General features: G+C 42.2%; 2 protein-coding genes across 2 annotated transcripts in view; both read right to left on the bottom strand.

The window, feature by feature from the left end:
* LOC113514742 (eIF-2-alpha kinase activator GCN1) overlaps positions 1-22219 on the bottom strand; it is a 45106-nt gene that overhangs the window by 18458 nt on the left and 4429 nt on the right. The window contains 15 exon segments of the mRNA XM_052897255.1: positions 8108-8341; positions 9575-9794; positions 10777-10913; positions 11353-11483; positions 12181-12336; positions 12985-13187; positions 13788-14017; positions 15034-15114; positions 15321-15450; positions 15889-16067; positions 17123-17316; positions 17868-18200; positions 19321-19462; positions 19969-20145; positions 22016-22213. Of these exon segments, the coding sequence (XP_052753215.1) occupies positions 8108-8341; positions 9575-9794; positions 10777-10913; positions 11353-11483; positions 12181-12336; positions 12985-13187; positions 13788-14017; positions 15034-15114; positions 15321-15450; positions 15889-16067; positions 17123-17316; positions 17868-18200; positions 19321-19462; positions 19969-20145; positions 22016-22213 (2745 nt within the window).
* On the bottom strand, positions 611-3026 carry LOC113518649 (cytochrome P450 6B5-like). Its single transcript, XM_026903612.3, has 2 exons — positions 1642-3026; positions 611-1103 (listed from the first exon to the last, which is right to left on the bottom strand). Exons 1-2 carry the CDS (start codon positions 2990-2992, stop codon positions 928-930), a joined length of 1527 nt encoding a protein of 508 aa, XP_026759413.1. The 5' UTR covers positions 2993-3026; the 3' UTR covers positions 611-927.

The following is a 22219-nucleotide window of genomic DNA, read 5'->3' on the forward strand; positions in this document are numbered from 1 at the left end:
GGCGACTCACTCCCCGGAAAGATGCAGAAAGCGGTGCTCTTAGATTCTGCTCGCATTGTACGCCGGTTTCTCTCCCTGGGGTCCTGAACCCCGGCCGACTGTGCTTCTGCCGGTGGTCTGTTTGCCATCCCCTCTCTTTAAGAGGGGAGATGTGAATTTTTGTAGAATTTAAAAGATAATAATAATAAACTCTTTATTGCGCACAGTAGAGATGTATACAAGGTGTATTTATACAGAATGTGCATATACAAGAGGCGGCCTTATCGCTAAAAGCAATCTCTTACAGACAACCTGGTATATTATATTTTAACGGCGTGTATATATATATATATATATATATATATATATATATATATATATATATATATATATATATATATATATATATATATATATATATATATATGATTATTTTAACATTGAATATATACGATATATATTTTTTATATATATATTATATATATATATATATATATATATATATATATATATATATATATATATCTACACACACACACACTTATTATTTCGTAAAAATATACAGTCCTTTTTCAAGAGCATATCTCTCGTTAAAAGTCAACCTTTGAGAAGCTGAAAGAAAACTATATAATGTTCTAATAATTTATATAAATAAATTTTATTTTTTATTTTTATAATATTTTATTTAAAAATTGACACAAACAATAATTTTGAGTATATTAATCATATCAGATACGAAATAAGTAGATTATATAGAATAACTTACACGCAAACACTACTTAATGTTAAATCCATCCCTAAATCACAATATAAATTTGATATTTCATGTCACGGCTTGATCTTGATTATTATTACTATACAAATAATTTTTCACTATCACATGAAAACATTTTCAGTACTGTTTCAGACCTACACAATTTCTTATACAATTTTAAATAAAGTTTATCATTACTGTTGAGCCGTTCTAACCACTATTTTGAGCGGTACACCGTGCTTGGGGCCCAGTATGGGCCGCTCGGCGTTGTATTCCATCGTGGGGCGCGTCTGCGAGCTGGGCTCCACTCGGTACCGACGCAGCAACTTCACTAAACATACCCGGGACTGTACCTGAGCGAAACGCATACCTGCCACAAATTTTACAACAATTAATATTATGTCCTCATTAAAATAACCATCAGTACCATATCAGCCTTTAACTGTCCAATGCTGAACATAAGCCTCCCCTTAGGAGGGTTTTGCCAATAGTTGCCACGGTTGGTAGGCGGATTGGCAACCGCAGTTAGGCTTTGGAGATGTTTAAGAGGGACGCTGCTGCCCTTACCTCGTCCTCCCTTAGTTGTCTCTTACGACACCCACGGAAAAAGAGGGGGTGGCCTATTCTATGCTGGGAGCACACGGGAATTTAAAATTATTAAAATAATAGTAAAGCAATAATAAAACGAGTCACACTATCGCAGTAGGCGAGTGGTACTCAAGTTAGTTGGCTAGCAGTAAGATACTCTGTGATGTTAACCATCTAGGAAATAATTAGCTTCGGAGTGAGTCAATTCTGATAATATTCTCAATTGATTCGGTAAAGATCAAATCCAGAACCTCGTTTCCCTTTCATGGCGTTTCAATTCATATTATTAATTGCAAATAATACGATATAACAATACTCACCAATGCAATTACGTGGTCCAATGCCAAAAGGCATGTATGCGCATGGGTGTCTCCCTTTCGAATTTTCCGGTGAGAACCTCTCCGGATCGAACTTGTACGGATCCGGATAGTACTTCTCATCGTAGTGGACGCCCCGCGCCGACACGAACAGCACAGTCCCTGCTTCCACCGTCACATCCGTACCAGGAATATTGTAGTCGCACAGCGCTTGTCTGGTCAACGGGTCTACCACAGGGTACATCCTAAGTGTCTCGTCAAACACTTGGTTCAAGTACGTGAAATCTTTCAACACGTCGAAAGTTAATTTTCCGTCGTGTTTGTACAGAACGTCATTTATTTCCTTGACAACCTTGTCCTGGATATCCTGATTGAGCGCGAGTTGGTGCAGTAAAAACGACATGGTCGTAGCGCTGGTCTCGTAGCCCGCCGCGTAGAACACAAACGCCTGCGCAGCCATTACGTCGTCAGTTATCTTGAGGGTGCGATCCTTTTCGTTCTCATGTTTTTTGGTGCCGACGATCTCCCCGGCGTTCCTTAATTCCAGAAGCAGGTCCATGAAATCTTTCCTGTTGGAGGGCATGCCGTTTCGCTCCTTTATGACGGTTTTCACGAGTCCGTAGAAGAAGTTGTTGATAACGTTAGGGAAGAAGGACATGTCCAGTTTCTTGAGTATGCCGGGAAACATCGAATCCAATTCAATCGTGTAATTTGATTTAAATATCAAGTTGTCGATTTTCGTGAGCATACTGTCACTATCATTAATGTCAAGGTCCAGGCCGAACGCGCACGCGGCTATGGTGCCGAGAGTGAATTTCTGGATCAAAGTATAAATGTCTCGTTCGGGATTTTCGTCGACGATAGGCTTCATGTAGTTCATAAATATATCACTGCGTTGATCGATCAATCCAAACATATTCTTAAGCTTGCCCGAGGTGAAGAGGGGCGTGAGGCGGTTGCGCAGGATGCGCCACGTATCGCCGTCGGCAGTGAACAGGTTCATGCCGAGGCCCTTACTACTGAAGGCGAAGCCACGGTCCATGAAGTTGTCGAAGTCGCTGATCATTATATATTTGATAATGTCCAGGTCTCGCACGAGTAACGACGGAGTCCAAGTGCGGTAGAAGCCAACTATTTTCTGGTCGGGGAAAGAATCGTAAAATCCTTTGAACGCCTCTGTGAAAGTCGATCGCCGTAACATGGTGTTTTTGGAGTTACCAAAAAATACTTGAGGCACTGGTGACACGACGCCTCTCTTCTTCCAGTAGCCATAGTTATACGTTAAAAGGTAGTACACGAGGCTCGCGCAGAGAACTACGGCGCCGCAACATGCTGTTATTATTTCGACAATCATTGTCGCTGTCCTTTCGGCTACAGACGATTTTATGTTGTAAAAACAACCGCGGCCCTTTATATATTGCCCTAATTAATTTACTGTTATCGCATCTCTCGTCCTGATTAATATTTAATCTCAACGTAAGCTTAGAGCTTAAACGGACAGCTTAATTTCCTTGGTAATAATAATAAAACAATATACAGGGTTTAACAATCAGAAATACAATACGTATTGTTTAAAATTGTCATAGTTTGAAGTGATATAGGTCACACAAAATAAGGGTAACTTAGTTTTGAGAAATTAAAAACGGATTTGGATATAATTTGCATAAAACAAAGCCATCTGCAACTAACTCGATTTCAGCTATTAATTCGGCTGCAAATCAGCTAATAGCTTTCTGTATTCTGGTTTGAAAGTTGAGACATGACAGTGAAATTAATGTATACTGGGAGAAAACATCTTCATATGAGAGAGGTTAACGATTTTAAAAAATATAAGTACATGTAATCGAGAGTGAGACTTTGTACAAAAATCGTTTGCTTGGCCATTTCTGTCCCATTCGTGTTTCAACCGTGAAGCAGTTGTGTTTGCATGGCTGTGTTTCGGTTTGAAGGGTGGGATATCGCAGTGAATTTACAGGGTACAGAGGAATAACACCTGAGTCCTCAGGAATGGCAACGCAAGGAGAGTATCATGGGCGAAACAGTATATTCTGTTATGTCCATGGTATTGGTCATGTCTATATGCAACGGTTACCACTTTCTATAAGGTGGGCCGTAGGCTTGTTTGCCATTCTAAGTTGCAAAAAAAACATTAAACAAAAAAAAATGATGAACATAAATGAAAAGATTGATGACTATTTGAGAAGCGAAAGAGGTCCGTTTGATTCGGATCACTTGGAATTCCTTTGTTTGCCTACTCCAATGGGAGATAGGCGTGACAGATATATACTCATATATATATGTAGATTCTCTTAGAAATAAAGCTTGATTCTAACAAGTATTTCGATTAAATTGATCAGCTGAAGGATTGTGGAAGGATTGGCTGAACATTCAGACGGATGGTAGAGATGTTCTTTTTTTATTTAGTAAAATGAATGGTATTAAACTATTTATTATACGATATCTACTCCTATATATAGAAGATATTACAGAATAATTTGAAATAAGGGGGCCTCAATTAAAACAAAAAAAAAAAAAAAAAAAAAAAAATTTTAGAATTATTATCTGTCTGTAGTAAGAGACCGCTTTTCCAAAATAAACTGATAACTCAAACCCCTGTTCCCCCCATCAGCGGCGGCTTTACATATTGCGTGGCCCCGGGCGGTTGGTCTTTGCGAGGCCCTTTGTCCTTCGTGAAAAGTATGTAATGCGAAACTAGGTCTAGTTGTTTAATTAAGTTATTTGTCATGTTTGACGAGAAATGTTAAAGTTATACAAATGAATAAAATTTGAGTTTAAAATTATTGGAAATTTTCCGCTGATTCAAGAAAACTATGTCTTATTTTACATTTTTTTTTTCAATAGATTTTTTTTATTTGTATATTTTTAGTATATTTTAGTGTTGGTAATTTTGTCCATTCGTAATTGAAATGCCTAAATCGGGAAGTTTTTGCAACTTGTCACTAGACAAAACAAAATGCCACACACTGGTTGTTTAAAATTTGTTTGGGTTGTTACGCGAGGCCCCTGCAAGAGCGAGCCCCCGGGCGATTGCCCTGTTCGCCACCCCTTAAGGCCGCCGCTGCCCTCCAGCCAAATTACAATAAAATTCTATCTCTAGTTAGTTACCTATTGATATAAAATACCAATTTAAACAATTTATGGTTGGGTTATTTGAGTAAACATGACATTATTTTCTCATCAAAGTTTAATAAAATAAATAGACATAAAAAGTACAACAACAATACTGCCTGTTAAAATATTAGCCATTATTTATTTATTTATAAATTTCTCACTACACTTACAGTTTCCCAAAACATGTAGTGAACCATGGATTCATTTTACAAATTCAAAAATTTTAAACAACTTTTAGAGGATCTAATTTGTCATTAAAAATATCAATATTTGCTCAGCAAACAGAGAATTAAGCAGAAAAATAGCCTGATAAGTGGGAGCAAACTGAGCAGTACAGGTGCGAACCGGCGGTGCCGATAGTAATCGACGTGCACGCAATCGCAACGTTGGGGTGCGTACAAAGAACAATGGCTGAGAGTTGCTAATAGTGTAGCATCAAAGTGCACTTTCGCATTCTTATAACAAATTGGTACACGTAACACTACTTTACAGTATCTTGAAAGTTCCAAATAACAAATTGCGTTAATTAATAGGGATCGTTTTTTAGACCTCGTCGACACCTACAATCTGTTTTCGTTTATGTCGACCCCTCTGAGAACCCCTGTGTTCACTACAGTGTTAAATGAAAACACTGCACCGAGTATTTTTAGCTTTATTAATCATTTTAATACAAAAAAAACAAATCACTATATTGTAATGGAACATTAGAATATATATCGCGATGCAATATTTACCTAACGCCATCTATGTGGGGGGGGAAAGCGAATGTTAGTAATGGAGATTAAAAATCCCATTGCTAGCAATATACCCAACCAGGTCGACCTCCTCGCGGTTCTCCCAGGAAACTATCATGATTAATTCTTGATGGATTCATCATGATGGGCTAACTGGCCTGTTTTCATTGTCATCGATCACCCCTCACTGGTGCTCCGCCAGCGTATCCCGTTAGCGCATTAGCATTAGCATATAGCAGGGTTACCATTCCATTATCACCCAAAAAAAAAAAAACGCCATCTATGTGGTCAATAGTGAACTAATTTTGTTGTTTACTGAAGACCCTGTAGTAGACTATATGTACAGTAGTAGTATACAAATCTACTCATTAAACCGACTTTAAAAGAGGTAGCCAATTCGTGTCTATTGTTTATGTGCAATATGCACATAAAGAATATATTTATATAAGCAGTATATTTACTTATATTCTAAATATATTTATTTATTATAATAATATAACAATATTTTATATATTTAAACTGTAATGCACAGTGAAACTATGTTCTCTATCAGTCAACCATTGGACAAACCGAGAAATAAGTAGGTAGTGCATTATTGCATAGAGGAAATAAAAAATGTAATATTTAATATGTTTATATATATTATAAATATTTATACATTTCATTTAATTATATTCACGAATTGTGAACTGATTTTGATAAATCGAAATGGTCAATTTCGGTATAGGATGATAACCGAGGATTGCTTATCATGTCATACTTCACTGGTACCCCGCCTGCATTTACCTACAGCGCAGAGGGAATTACCATTTGTATAGATCACATGGTCCTTCGAGCCGGATGATGAGACTTGCACTATGATTTTTGCAAAGATAAAGACGTGTATTTGCTTATGTTACTTTATTGGAACTAAGTTCATAAGTGTTTGCGTTGTCTAACATCTACGATCAGGTAGCACAGTATGAAGTTAGCCGTACAACAAGAGAAATAAAAATTGAATATGATTTAAACACAAACACCATTCCATTATCATCCATTAAAAAAAGTGTTTGACACCAACTGAATAAAAAATCCGTATCCCCACTAATACAAGTACATGTTATTATATTTTAGTTATGGCAACAATAAAAATGGCAGACGTTAATTTTAAAAAAGTCATATGTTTTATCTGTACCTAAAAACAATTGCATTGTTCTGTAACAACGTCTTAAGGCCCTGTAAGAACGTATTTATCGGCTAATAAAAACTATTGAGGGTCATATTTCCACTATCTTTCGAGCAACAACAAAAACATACTTAACAGATACCAGGTGTATTGAACATGTATTAGGTACGATTAGATTAACGTCGTATCTGATATTTGTAATACTTTTATAATGGATATATGTTTATCACATGTATATTTCAATGTCCCCAGTGCACCGGGAACACACTCAAGTATAGCACGATGTTAATGTTTATTTACCATGATGAGTCAATAACGTATGGATATGAGTTTTTTTTTTATACAGCTTAGAATGACAAACAAGCTGACGGCCCACCTGATGGAAAGTGGTAACCGTCGCCTATACACATGAGCAGTACCGTGGACATAACAGAGTATACTGTTTCGCCCATGATAACCCTCATGCGTTGCCATTCCTGAGGACTCAGGTGTTATTCCTCTGTACCCAGTAAATTCACTGCCATATCTTACCCTTCAAACCGAAACACAGCCATGCAAACACAACTGCTTCACGGTTGAAACACGAATGGGTATGAGTATTGTAACAATCATAACTGTTACAGATTACATAAATAGATTAATATTGCCAATTTTGAGTTAAAAATTTTCAAAGTAGAATGGATACTATGTACTCATGATGCAGAAAATTCTTTGATTTTGAGTGTATCACTGGTACGCACCTCTTTATAATTCTGTCATTCATGTATGTGTATATGTTTAGTTTTGTACAAGTAGTTGCACACAACCATTTTGCATATTTTGTTTTATAGTAAAATATATATATATATATATATATATATATATATATATATATATATATATATATATATATATATATTGTTATTGTGTTTACTGTTTGTTGACCTAAATAAATAAAAAAAAAAAAAAAAAAAATTAATCAATTACAAAGTCTGATTAATTTCGTTATGCCGCGTTTAAAGGTGATTCGACGTAAATGTTATTTTGCAACGACTTATCAAGGATTACAAATTAATTTTATTATTATTATTATTATATGTATAATTAATTTTAAATCCAAATAATCCTTATTCAAATAGACTTGTTTACAAGCACTTTTAAATTTAGAAAGCTATTTATTACCTGTTGAGAGGAGCCCGCAAGAAACTCAATAGTTTATTTATTCAAATGTACTATGTTTAAAATGACTGGTAATTAAAAAGCCTGTGTATGATCGATTTTCAGTTTTCAGGAATAGGTTACGTTAACAATATTATATATTGTTCTCGAGTAAGTTTTGAGAATTTTGAAGATAGATTAATCGCAGCGGCAGAATCGCTGAATGTGGCGCTGGTATTAGAACTAGAGTGATGGGTCGAGGGTATCTAGGAAATATTGTGATGAGGAGTGAAGTGGGTACCTTGCCGTGCAGGTCGACGATGGCCATGGCGGCGTCGAGCATGTCGGCGCGCACGCGCTCGTGGCGGTCGGCGAGCGCGCGCTCGACGAAGAAGCGCATGGCGGCCTCCACGGCGGCCGGCGCCAGCTGCGGCGCCAGCGCGCGCAGCGCCAGCCCCGCGCCGCGCCGCGCGCCCCACTCGTCCACCGCCGCCTCCACCTCGTGCCCGAACTGGTCCAGCCGCGCCGGGATCAGCTGCGCACCGCACGCCACTCGCATCACCACCGGCTCATTTTACTTATCCGGCTCGAGGGACCATAATACGAATTCTTACTAATATTATAAATGTGAAAATGAGTTTGTAACCCCTCGGCGCCTTAACGGCTCAACTGATTCTCATGAAATTTGGTATACACATACTATTTGGTATAAAGAAGGACAAGGTAAAAGCTGTTCGTAAACCGTTTTCGACATTATTTTATTTATTTTACATATAGATATACATAATAGCAATGAATCTAAACAATTTAAAGAAATGGAGTCTTTACTAAAATTGTAAATGTAAAAGTGAGTTTGTTTATCGCCTTACAATGTCTAAATAGTTTAACCAATTATTATGAAATTTGGCATACATGTATTATACAGATTGGAGATGAATATAGGTTACTTTTTATCCCGGTCAGTAAACATCTTCCAATCCTGGTCTCACGAACGAAGTCGCGGGTAAAAACGAATATATTAATAAAAATGTGTTATATACACAATAGTTAGTACTCATTCACCTTTATATCGTATAAAGTCAAGGTGACCACGTCAATATGTATCAAAAACAGACAAAATAATTTCAAATTACAAAGTCAAGGTGACCACGATAGAATTTATCAAAAACATATAAAATAATTTCGAATAGATAAAGTGTGAATTGCGTACGAAGTTTTAACTGATTTAAGTAATCTACTACTTAATAATATCCGTATTTAGAGATAAGTAAAAGTCCTTGTTTACTTAAATATATAAGTTATCATACGATAAGCTGGACAATACCAAGTTAATCAATAGTGCGGGGGATTATCCTTATAAACATACAAAGAATAAATAAAAATAATTAAACTGAAAAAACCCAGAGGTTCATAATTTTGCTATTATATTATTACGGGTCAAATTGAAAGTATTCATATGTAAGCTACTGCATGAAGAGACGAATGCGAAGGTAATGGACGAGGTCGCTATAAATTGGAACACTTGGCGTTCTATTGTTTCTACTAATTGCATTAGGAGACAAGTGTTACATATATGTATAGTAAAAATTTAGTATAGGTAAAAATTTATTAACAGAGCAGTTAGCAGTATGTTTACTTAAGAATCTTTCAAGATGTCGAATGAATTCTACTCAGAGGCAGCGGTACGAACTTGCCTCTAACAAGAGAACAATCAACACGGGGAGATGCAACTGTAAAGCTATGTACGGCAGGAGGAGAGTGTGCGTACGGGCAGCTTGTCTGTGTATATGTCCTGCAGGCGCTGCAGCACGTGGTGGACGGCGTCGGGGTGGTGCGCGTGCAGCAGGTGCGCGAGCGCGGCGGCGGCGGCGCGCTGCAGCGGCTCGGCGGGGTGCTGCGCCTCCGCCAGCAGCAGCTCCAGCAGCGCGCGCTCGCGGCTCCACGCCTGCGCCAGCGGCAGCTGCGCCCACAGCTCGCTCGCCAGCTTCCTGCGCGACCATGCCCAGGGGCACATGTTACATGCTCTGTTCACTCACAACAATCACATGTTTACTCTGTAAACATTTTGAAACATAATCGAACTACTGTATTATTTAGTAAATAATCTTAAAGTTACCTTTTACCAATAAATCGAGTTATGAAACACAAACAGGTGTAATGGACAAGTCTCAGATAATACTACCTTTATAGCGTATTTCATCACTACATAGTATATAATAAAATCGCTGTCGCTGTCTGTCCGTCCCTATGTACGCTTAGATCTTTAAAACTACACAACAGATTTTAAAGCAGTTTTTTTTTTAATAGATAGAGTGATTCAAGAGGAAGGTTTATATGTATAATACATGCATAATATAGTAGAGAAACACTGATAATTTTAGAGGTTTCTAATGTAATGTGATGGTAATGTGCATCCGTGCGAAGCCGGGCCGAGTCACTAGTATGCTATAAAATAAAGTGTTAAATACATTAAAACTGTATAAATCTGAATATTTGATGCGGACAAAAAATCTTAGTAGAGATAATAAATCTACAAAAAGATTTACTTACATTCACCATGTATCACATCCATTGTACAAAGAATCCAGCAAATTTTATACTGCAATTTATGTTCATGGGGCCCACAATTGTTTTACAATTCTCAACGTGGTAGGGGGGAAAAGGATTGTTAGTAATGGGGTCAAATAGCCCTATTACTAGCAATATACCCTGTCAGGTCGACCTCCACGCATGGTTCCCCCTGGAAACCATCGTGACTAATTCTAGTTTAATTTGTCAGGATAGGCTAACTGACTTACTTTTATCTTCATCTGTCATCCATCACTGGTGTCCCGCCAGTGTATACCAATAGCGCAGACGGGGTTACCATGCCATTATCACCCATTAAAAAAAATACTCAACATGGTTGAATTCAATAAGAAATTATAACTATGGCGGGCACGGTACAGACTGCTGCCCGAATTAACTTACTTGTTATCATCGGAAACATCGAAGGTAGCGACTAGCAGGCGTTTAGTGAGATTCATGGCGTACTCGGGGTCCTCCAGCAACGCCGGCAGACATTCTACCACGCACAACAGAGCACGCAACGCTGCATCGCGTACCACCTGCACAAAAATATTGCTATTATGTATGGAGGGAGGGGAGGGGGATTGTTTCTAACAGCCCTATTGCTAGCAATCAGGTCGTCCTCCACGGGGTTCCCCTTGGAAACCATCGTGGTTAATTCTTGTCGAATTCTTCACCATGTGCCGACTTCATGTGTTGTTATGGCACACGGTCAAAAGGAAAAATTGCAGTTGGCTTTATGTATTTTTTTTAATAATTTCTTTTAACTCACCTTTTTATGTATATCTGTATCTTTTATTTTTTTTTGTTATGTCCATGGTACTGCTCATGTCTATAGGCGACGGTTGCCACTTTCCATCAGGTGGGCCGTCAGCTTGTTTGCCATTCTAAGTTGTAAAAGTCTGTTTCTGTTATAATTTGTGTGGTGTAAGTGTATGTATGTATGTGTGTATCGCGGTGGAGTGGCGGCGGCAGTACCTCGAGCGGGCTCTGCAGGCCGGCGAGCAGGCAGGCGACGTCGGCGGGCGCGACGAGTCCGCGCGCGCCGCACTGCGCCGTCTCCAGCAGCGCCACCGTGCACGCCGCCGCCACGCGCCCGCTCGTGCTGCCTGCCGCACGCGCACACACATACATACACATAGTACACAGTGCATGGTGCGCAAACTAAATGTCTGCACAAACATTACCAACAACAAATTCCTATTCAACAATACAAAACATTTCTTCACTATGGCATTAAAAATAAGTTAAGGAAATATCTAAATCATTAATAATAAAATAATAATAAATATAATAAAATAATAATAAAATAAATAAATAAATAAAATTAATACCATATCCCAGCCTTCAATCCAAAACACCTATACAAAGACAACTGCTTAAACTGCATGTTCTACCGCTTGTATAACGAATTGTGCTCAGAGGAATTGTTCAATATGATACCCACGGCCACTTTCTACTATCACTCTCGTAACTTATAGCCTAGATAGTCGCGTACAGCGCGGTTTCAAAGATGTTTTTTCTTACGAACATTTAATGAAATAAACTCCCTGCCGAGGTTTTTCCAAAAAATTAGCATACAGCATGAGATATTTTAAAGGAGGGGGGGGGGGACCTTCCCACGGGTCGTCAACGCGCGTGTAATATTCCTAGTATTGTAGGCGTTAATAAACTACAGTAATACATCAGGTGAACTGTATGCTTGTTTACCACTTCGATGGTATAAAAAAAAAAGTAAAAAATTGAAAAAAGGTTGTATCTATCTGAATTTGAATATTTTTGTTAATTCTCTTCCGAAGTACTCACTAATAAGATCAATGAGCAGTCTAAACATGTGGTCGATAGGAAATAGCGTGGGCTGCAGCATTTCATGGTCGGAGCGAAGAGCAGCGTGGCGGGCGATCACCGACAAACCGTTCACCATCGTCGATTCATCTTTGCGGGTCGCCGGCGCCGTTAGACCTGGTGAACAAAACGCGAAATTGCTTAGTCGCCTTTCTATCGAATCGACGATAGATATTATATATATATATATATATATATATATATATATATATATATATATATATATATATTTCATCCTATATTATGTACAATAAATATTTATTTAACTCTTTATTGCACCAGTTACATAGCGAGCCACCATTGAGACCGCTGACACGGCATTGCATCCAAAACTTGGGTAAATGTAACTTTTTTTCTTATACAACTTAGAATGGCAAACTAGCTGACGGCCCACCTGATAGAAAAGTGGAAATAAACCGTCGCCTATAAAAATGAGCAGTACCATGGACATAACAGAGTATACTGTTTCAACCGCATGATACCCCCATTGTGCGTTGTCATTCCTGAGGACATCAGGTGTTATTCCTCTGTTTGTAAATTCATGCCATAAAAAAAAAAAAGTGAAAACCCTGAAAAAACCGAAACACAGCCATGCAAACACAACTGCTTCCCGGTTGAAACACGAATGGGACAGGTATGGGACTAGGTACACAAGCAATCGACTTTTGTACAAAGTCTCTCTCTGCTATTCCATTCTCATAATTCACCAGAAACATAAAAATAAATAATGATTTGTAAACAATTCAAATGAAATACAGTAAATACCTTCTTTTAGTAACGGGAACACGTAACAGAAGCCCGGCGCTGTGAAGTAGTTGGCCTTTTGTGCAGGAGTACTGGTGCCGTCTTCCGAGGCGACCTTGATCTCGGCTGTGGCGGTGTGTACAAGGTTGATAGTGCGGATGGTGGCCTTTTCTAAGTCTTCCTCTTCCCAGCTAGGGTCGAGATCGCACTGGGGCTTGTGTAGTCTAAATTGAGAAAAAGTTTATTTTAGTATGATGCTAGTTGATACAGATAAAACTAGATTTCTCCTTTAGTTTAAGTTGATAATATAAAATTATATGATAAAAGTTAATCAAATGTTTTTTTTAGTTTTTAATCCCATTTTTTATTCAAGCTTTCTTCAGCATTGCCAAACTTATATTCTCTAATCTATAACTGGCCCTCTAGACAAGTGGCAGGCGAATTCGTCGATAGAATCGACATCGCTAGCGAGTCCATGAGATAGAATGGGATAGCATCGCCGGGTGACTCATTCTAACTCACGGACTCGCTAACGATGTCGATTCCATCGACGAATTCGCCTGCCACTTGTCTAGAGGCTCTGTATTCTAATCTACTAGTAATTCATTATTGTAGTATATCCATAACTAATAATACTGTTTTATATGCATATATAAAATTGTGTGTGTGTGTGTGTGTGTGTGTGTGTGTGTGTGTGTGTGTGTGTGTGTGTGTGTGTGCGCGCGTGTGCGCGTGTGTGTGCGTGTGCGTGCGTGTGTGTGTGTGCGTGTGTGTGTGTGTGTGCGTGCGTGCGTGCGTGCGTGCGTGCGTGTGCGCGAGCTGACCTGAGCGTGAGCACGGCGACGGCGCGGCCGAGGTCGCGGTGCGCGGGCAGCGGCAGCAGCGCGGGCCGCAGCGCGCAGTAGAGCGGCGCCAGCAGCGGCGCGGCCAGCGGGCTGCGCAGCGCCGCCAGCAGCGCGCCCACCAGCCGCCGCGCCGCCGCGCACACCGCGCCCGCCGCGCCGCGCTGCACCGCCGCCACCAGCCGCACCGCCACCACCACGCGCGCGTTCAGCTGCCACCACACCACACCACACGCCCACCGCTCACAACCATCACACTACTACGCTCCACCTCTCCCTCTATACGCTACACTCACTGAATCAGAGGGCCTACCATGAAGTATTTTCCGAAATTTCGGGCACGAACCAAACAGAAATTTGATGTTAAAATTACATAATACATGCCGTTTAAAATTATTAAAAATGTTAAAATATCGTTCCTCTGGACTATTAGGATAGGATTTATGATGAATGAAATGTTAAGCTCCATTTACTGGGCCGATTTTGATACGAACAAAAACACGAAATTGAGCCCGAAATTTCAGAATTTCATTTCATGGTAGACCACCTGCTTACAGGCGAATTGCGATCGTTTCCCTTCTCTCTAAGGTGATGGAGCGTATAGTTAACGCACAGCTGTAAAGATACCTAGAGGATCACGACTTATTGAGTGACCGGCAATATGGCTTTCGCCATAGTCGCTCAACTGGTGACCTCTTGGTATATCTTCCGCATCGATGGGTATCAGCCATTGAGAGTCAAGGTGAGGCGCTCGCTGTCGGTCTTGATATTGCAAAGGCATTTAATCGGGTCTAGCATCGGGGTCTTCTATCGAAATTGCCCTACTACGGACTTCCAGACAGCCTCTGTAAATGGGTCTTCCACGAACACTCAGGTTATAGAATGAACTCCCTGCCGAGGTTTTCCCAAGAGATTACAGCATGAGGTTCTTCAAAAAGGGGGTAAAGAGGTTTCTTCAGGGTCGGCAACGCGCGCATGGTAACCGCTTACCATCAGGTGGCCCGTATGTTTGTTTGCCACCTCAGTGGTATAAAAAAAAACTTTTTTTGGTATAGAAGTGAAATGGAATACAAAGATCATAATTGAGATAAAAATTTTTGACTTCCATTTTGCATTTCAAGAAATCTTCTTCACTTGGTAACATGTAGGAGAATATATAAAATATATGTATATATCACTTATAAAGTTTTATTTTCCAGAACATACCACTTTTTATGCTAATACTCACCACGCTTAGTCTCTGTCGGATAGCACTCTCCTTGGCGAGTTGGGCTTTTATAGCTTCCTTTTGCTTGGCTGTTAACGGCACCTGTAGTTATTTTAATATTAATACATTACTCCAGCGGCCAGCAACTGAGGCATTGATGGACGAACGTGCATATGTAGGCCGAGGCGGAACCGAGGCACACATATGTGAGTCCATATTTATATTAAATCAAACACTATTTTTTTAATTTTTCTATTATTATATGATCGCAAAAGATGTTCTATTACCATATGCAGTACACAACTGACCTCTTTAATTTTTCCTTCCTTGCGCCGCTTCTCCTCGAGCTCGCGCCGTAGTTGCAGTTCCTCGAGCTGGTCCTTGTAGCTGTACGCTTTGCTCTCACGTTTCATGTTCATCTCTTTGCTATCCTCATTACTGTAGCAATAAAAAATATCTATCTAAGTGACAAGTGATTGATGAAGGGTCCATCAAAACAGTATTATAGATACATCATCAATAATTAAAATAGAAATAATGAAATATTGATCTATTGATCAGTTTATGTTCCAGCAACTAATTTTATTAGTACATATACGATAAGTACAGTAAAAGAGTACATAAAATATATAATATATACATAAAATAGTCCTTCGAGCCGGATGTTATACATTCACTTAAAGAAAATAAATAAAAATCAATAAAGTATGCAAAATTAAATTAAATTTACAGAAGTGGAGAAATATTGAAATAGATTTTGAAAATAAATATAAACACAAAATCAAAGATGTCACTATAGTTACATATTTCCTCTTACAATATTACAGAACAAATGTAAGTTTATTTATTATTCCTAGTCGTATATAAAATACATACCCGGGCACGGAGCTCTTGTCGTACAGCTCGCCGTCAGGTGTGAGGTACGTGAAGTACTCATCGCGCGTGACTCGCAGCAGCTCGGCGTCCTGCAGCGTTTGCAGCGCGATCTGTATGGCGCTGCCCGCGATCACCTCCGCGTTCGTCGCTACCAATGTCGACACTACGTTTGACAACGTCTGCAGGGAAACAATTTAAATACAAATAATTAAAAAAAAAATTTTGATGAGGTTCTCTTTTTTGAGGTACTTAAAAATTTTGAAAATAAATACTTTGTACAAAAGTAGTTTGCTTGGGAACTCTGCCCCACTCAAACTTCTACCATGAAGCAATTGTGTTTGCATGGCTGTGATTCGGTTTGAAGGGTGGAATATAGCAGTGAATTTACAGGATACAGAGGAATAACACCTGAGTCCTCAGGAATGGCAACGCATGGGGGTATCATGGGCGAAACAGTGTTATGTCCATTCATGTCTATAGGCGACGATTACCACTTTCTATCAGGTGGGCCTTCAGCTTGTTTGCCATTCTCTCTCTCTTCATCCACTTCATTACTGAATGTCGTGTCCTTAAAAGGTGTCTAATGATGTTTTGTCATTCTAAGTTGCATTAAAAAAGGAAAAAAAAAATGTATATTGTCATAGTCATAGAATACTCGGGGGAAAGGGATTGTTAGCAATGGAGTTTGACAGCCCCATTGCTAGCAATATGCCTTATTAGGTCGACCTCCACGTGGTTCCTCCTGGAAACCATCGTGAACAATTCTTGTTGAATTCGTCACGATGGGCTAATTGACCTACTTCATCCTCACCTATCATCCTTCACTGGTGCCCCGCCGGTGTATACCGATAGCGCGGGTGGGTTTACCATTCCATAATCGTCCATCGAAAAAAAAGTCGTAGAATACTGACGGATCTGCCAAATATTACATATATAGATCCGTCAGTATTCTACGACTATGACGATATGAATGTAATACACTTGGTATTCGTGTTAACAGATGATAGATGCTTGCGCTTGTTAAAACATTGTTGTCTTTTTATAAAAATAAATACACATGTCATTGCCATGTGGTCCCAGTATAGAATGGGCCACACCTTCCTTCCCTGTGGGAGTCGTAAGAGGAGAATTAGGAATTTAATGGTAGAGCGATAGACAGCAGTGTCTGTCTTGAAACATCAACATGTTCTTTCTAGTCAATCTTATAGTAAAAAAAAGGGAAATTGGCACTGACCTCATTCGGTGTATATCCATTGATGTAGGTGTTCTTCAAGTTATTAGCATACTGTCCGACCAGTTTCTTGGGCTCGAGACGTAGGTAGCAGACGAGCTTGTGCCATGCGCGGCCGTTGACCGCCACCACGAGCGGGTGGTGGCAGCTCGGCAACACGTCTATGGCTAAGCTTTGCGCGTCCACTACTGGGTAATCTAGGAACAAAATTCAATTAAAATAAATGGAGGGTGATAAAGGATTATGAATTAGAGAGAAATTGGCACAAAGTTGACTGTATACGTAAAGTTCGCAGAAACTTAGAACTATTCATTTTACTACATCAAAATCATGCTTTATAATTTGCACATAAGGTTTAAGTTACATTGAAATAATTAGATTTTAAAATATGACAATAAGAACATATTATTTTACAGAGAAAGTTGCATCGAAAATGCAAAAGTTTCTTATTTTCTGTACCGCTTTTTTATCGTTTGACAGACACACACACACATACTGATAAACGATAACATATTCGGTAGATACCTTACATTATAAATGTTATAGAATTTGTTCTACAACAAACAATTTACTGCTAAATAATAACAAGCAACACCTTTAATCATTACAAAATTAATATGAAAAGTAACGTAAAAATTAAAAAAAAAAAAATGGTATTTAGCGACATAATCATGTAACAGTCGCTTTTTAGAACAATCTTCTTTTAAAAACTGAATAAAAAATGTGCAAAGGAAAATTAGACACTCACCTCTATATGAACACAGTGCTTGAACACAATCCAATATCATCTTCCCAGTCACATCACTCCCTTTCTCCTCGGTCGGCGACTTCTCCTTACTGCTGAAGATCTTGCCCTCCTCCAGCACTTCGTTCAACTTAAGCACTAAATACCTCGCCAGTGAGGCTCTGTCTTCTTTGGCGAGTAACGATTTCACTTCTTCTATAGCAGTGGTCCGTACAGACTTCACGGGCGATAGCATGACTAGTATGAACGCTCTGTACACTGCCGAGTTCTGTTCACTGGCAACATTTGGGTAGTCTTCTAACACTGTTCTGCATAGCAACACCACCTGTATTAGGACTATAAAGGGGTAAATGTTATAGTGCTACTAAGGCAGTTCACAGCAAAATAAAATGTACATTTTACATCGGCGACATAAAGCAAGGCATATTTTTTATATTAGCTTATAATATAATATGGTTGTTGTTTATAATATAATATACAAATACACTATAGGATATTATTTCTGCAAATGATTATCCATGGCAATGAGTAACAATCTAAATGTCAACCATATTTATTTATTTATTTATTCATAGGAAAACCAGGGCTACACAACAGCAAATAGATACAGTTTTAGGATAACAAAATAAGCCACTAATAGGTTTTCACATATAGCATATTACATTATAAGCTAATATAAAATTGATTTTAAATCCATTCCATCTTTTAAGTATGAATTAAATAATCATAATCCAAATATGTAAACATTTTTACAAATATTTACAATATGAAGAAAGAAAACTTTCTAAAATAGATTAAAAGATATAATTTAAATTGGATAAAGCAACATACATATTTTAATCCATATGACATACATCATTTGTTTGAATATGTTCTAAGTTTAGAGAAAGAAAAGCCATTATGACTCGATTGGAAAGGTAGGTAGTAGTGAGGTGGATGATGTAGTACCATCGTGGGGAGGCGGAGCCAGTGGGAGGAGTGCGGGTAGTAGTGAGGTGGATGGTGTAGTACCATCGTGGGGTGGTGAGGCCAGTGGGGGAGTGCGGGTAGTAGTGAGTTGAGTGGTGCAGTATCATCGTGGGGAGGTGGAGTCAGTGGGGGGATTGCGGTAGTAGTGAGTTGGGTGGTGCAGTATCGTCATGGGGAGGCGGAGCCAGTGGGTATGGGGGGGGGGGTTGTAATGAAGTGGGCGGTGCAGTACCATTGTGGGGGGGCGGAGCCAGTGTGTGGGGGGGGGGGTTTAGTAATGAAGTGGGCGGTGCAGTACCATTATGGGGAGGCGGAGCCAGTATGGGGAGTGCGGGTAGTAGTAAGGTGGGTGGTGCAGTACCATCGTGGGGAGGCGGAGCCAGTGGGGGGAGTATGGGTAGTAGTGAGTTGAGTGGTGCAGTATCATCGTGGGGAGGTGGAGGCAGTGGGGGGAGAGCGGGTAGTAGTGAGATGGTTGGTGTAGTACCGTCATCGGAAGCGGCGGCCAGCACGCGGTCGTGTAGTAGGCTCGGCAACAGCGCTGCCCGCGACAGCAGTTCGCGCGACCCGCCTTTATCTAGCAGCACCAGTGATGCTAGGGCACAGATCCCTTCGCTCACCACCAAGTGCTGTAAAATACATTTATGTATTCATAATTATGGAATTATAAATTGTAATACTCTCTCTAACAAAAAAAAAGTGCTTGTAAACAAGTCTATTTGAACAGCCTTTCCCAAAGTGGTAAGAGACGCAGAAAAAATGGGGGCGTTGTGTAGAGGCTTGGAGGATGATTTGTTGATCTTGAAGTAATAGTGGTTTTGAAGTAGGTGAAAAATGGGAGGACTAAAAAAATAATTTATTCTCAAAGTGGGCAGTAGACAAAATAAGTTTGGGAACCTCTGTATTTGAATAAAGATGATTTTAATTTGAATAGAAGTACATTGTAATATAGTATTTTTTTAATTAGTATAAAAAGGAGTAAGATAAAGGTATGTGCACACATGACTTTTAAAAGTTTTATTTATTTATTTTTATATTTATATAGGATATTTGTAAGTAGTTTTATCCAAAAAGAAACTCTAATCTTGCTTTGTATACAGATTTCATATGATTAGTAAGAATTATTCAGTCTGACCTGCAGTGGCTGCTGGACTGCTTTGTCGACAGCGCTGAGTAGCAGCGGTCGCAGCGTGTCCGTCTCGGGTTCTGCTGCCTCACCGCTCTCAGCTTTCGCATCCCGCAGCACGTGCGACAGCAGTGACATGTACGCTATGCGTACCACTTGCGACGTATTCTTGGCTGACAAGTTTTTCTGAAATAACATGTGTTTTTTAGTAAAGAACAAATAAATTTGGTTAAATTACCATTTTTTTGGTAATTTCTGTTTTTGCCGCTTTGTATGCTATTATCTATATTGTTGCTATTTGCAAAAACCTATTAGTGACTAGATTTGCGATCGTAAACTGCACCTATTTGCTCTGGTGCAGCCCTGGTTCTCTGGTGAATAAATAAATAAATAAGAGATAATTTCTGCATTGAGTGGTGGTGCGTCTCGTGCGACTCGCTGTCCAGCACGCGAAAATAAATGTGGGCGAGGTGAGGCGGCGGGCGCGGGCGAAAAAGGTGCGCAGCGAGAGAGGGCGCCGCACAGCGTGCGGTCGTGCGACTCGCTGTCCAGCACGCGCGCACTGTGCAGGCGGCGCGGGGCGTACCTTTTTATGTGGGCGAGGTGAGGCGGCGGGCGTCCGTGCGCAGCGCGAGCAGGGCGCCGCACAGCGTGCGGTCGTGCGACTCGCTGTCCAGCACGCGCGCACTGTGCAGGCGGCGCGGGGCGTAAGTATGTGGGCGATGCGCAGCGCGAGCAGGGCGCCGCACAGCGTGCGGTTTGTCCAGCACGCGCGCACTGTGCAAATATGTGGGCGAGGTGAGGCGGCGGGCGCGGGCGCGGGCGGGCCCAGGTGCGCAGCGCGAGCAGGGCGCCGCACAGCGTGCGGTCGTGCGACTCGCTGTCCAGCACGCGCGCACTGTGCAGGCGGCGCGGGGCGTACCTTGAGTATGTGGGCGAGGTTAGGGCGCCGCACAGCGTGCGGTCGTGCGACTCGCTGTCCAGCACGCGCGCACTGTGCAGGCGGCGCGGGGCGTACCTTTATTGTGGGCGAGGTGAGGCGGCGGGCGCGGGCGGGCCCAGGTGCGCAGCGCGAGCAGGGCGCCGCACAGCGTGCGGTCGTGCGACTCGCTGTCCAGCACGCGCGCACTGTGCAGGCGGCGCGGGGCGTTTGAGTATGTGGGCGAGGTTTGCGCAGCGCGAGCTGTTGCGGTCGTTCGCTGTCCAGCACGCGCGCACTGTGCAGGCGGCGCGGGGCGTACCTTGAGTATGTGGGCGAGGTGAGGCGGCGGGCGCGGGCGGGCCCAGGTGCGCAGCGCGAGCAGGGCGCCGCACAGCGTGCGGTCGTGCGACTCGCTGTCCAGCACGCGCGCACTGTGCAGGCGGCGCGGGGCGTACCTTGAGTATGTGGGCGAGGTGAGGCGGCGGGCGCGGGCGGGCCCAGGTGCGCAGCGCGAGCAGGGCGCCGCACAGCGTGCGGTCGTGCGACTCGCTGTCCAGCACGCGCGCACTGTGCAGGCGGCGCGGGGCGTACCTTGAGTATGTGGGCGAGGTGAGGCGGCGGGCGCGGGCGCGGGCGGGCCCAGGTGCGCAGCGCGAGCAGGGCGCCGCACAGCGTGCGGTCTCTCGCTGTCCAGCACGCGCGCACTGTGCAGGCGGCGCGGGGCGTACCTTGAGTATGTGGGCGAGGTGAGGCGGCGGGCGCGGGCGCGGGCGGGCCCAGGTGCGCAGCGCGAGCAGGGCGCCGCACAGCGTGCGGTCGTGCGACTCGCTGTCCAGCACGCGCGCACTGTGCAGGCGGCGCGGGGCGTACCTTGAGTATGTGGGCGAGGTGAGGCGGCGGCTCGGGCGCTGGCGGGCCCAGGTGCGCAGCGCGAGCAGGGCGCCGCACAGCGTGCGGTCGTGCGACTCGCTGTCCAGCACGCGCGCACTGTGCAGGCGGCGCGGGGCGTACCTTGAGTATGTGGGCGAGGTGAGGCGGCGCGGGCGGGCCCAGGTGCGCAGCGCGAGCAGGGCGCCGCACAGCGTGCGGTCGTGCGACTCGCTGTCCAGCACGCGCGCACTGTGCAGGCGGCGCGGGGCGTACCTTGAGTATGTGGGCGAGGTGAGGCGGCGGGCGCGGGCGGGCCCAGGTGCGCAGCGCGAGCAGGGCGCCGCACAGCGTGCGGTCGTGCGACTCGCTGTCCAGCACGCGCGCGCACTGCGCGCTGGCGGCGCTGCTCAGCTGCTCCCGCTCCTCTGCCGACACGCGGACGGAGCTCAGCGCGCTCACGCCCTGTGC

This window comes from Galleria mellonella, unplaced genomic scaffold (assembly GCF_026898425.1).
Source record: "Galleria mellonella isolate WM207_F2 unplaced genomic scaffold, CSIRO_AGI_GalMel_v1 utg103, whole genome shotgun sequence".
Taxonomy (NCBI): domain Eukaryota; kingdom Metazoa; phylum Arthropoda; class Insecta; order Lepidoptera; family Pyralidae; genus Galleria; species Galleria mellonella.

Coding starts and splice junctions, on each gene's coding strand:
- LOC113518649 (XM_026903612.3), bottom strand. CDS start 2,992: ATGATTGTCGAAATAATAACAGCATGTTGCGGCGCCGTAGTTCTCTGC. Junction 1,104..1,641: donor TGGACCACGTAATTGCATTG/GTGAGTATTGTT, acceptor AATTTGTGGCAG/GTATGCGTTTCGCTCAGGTA.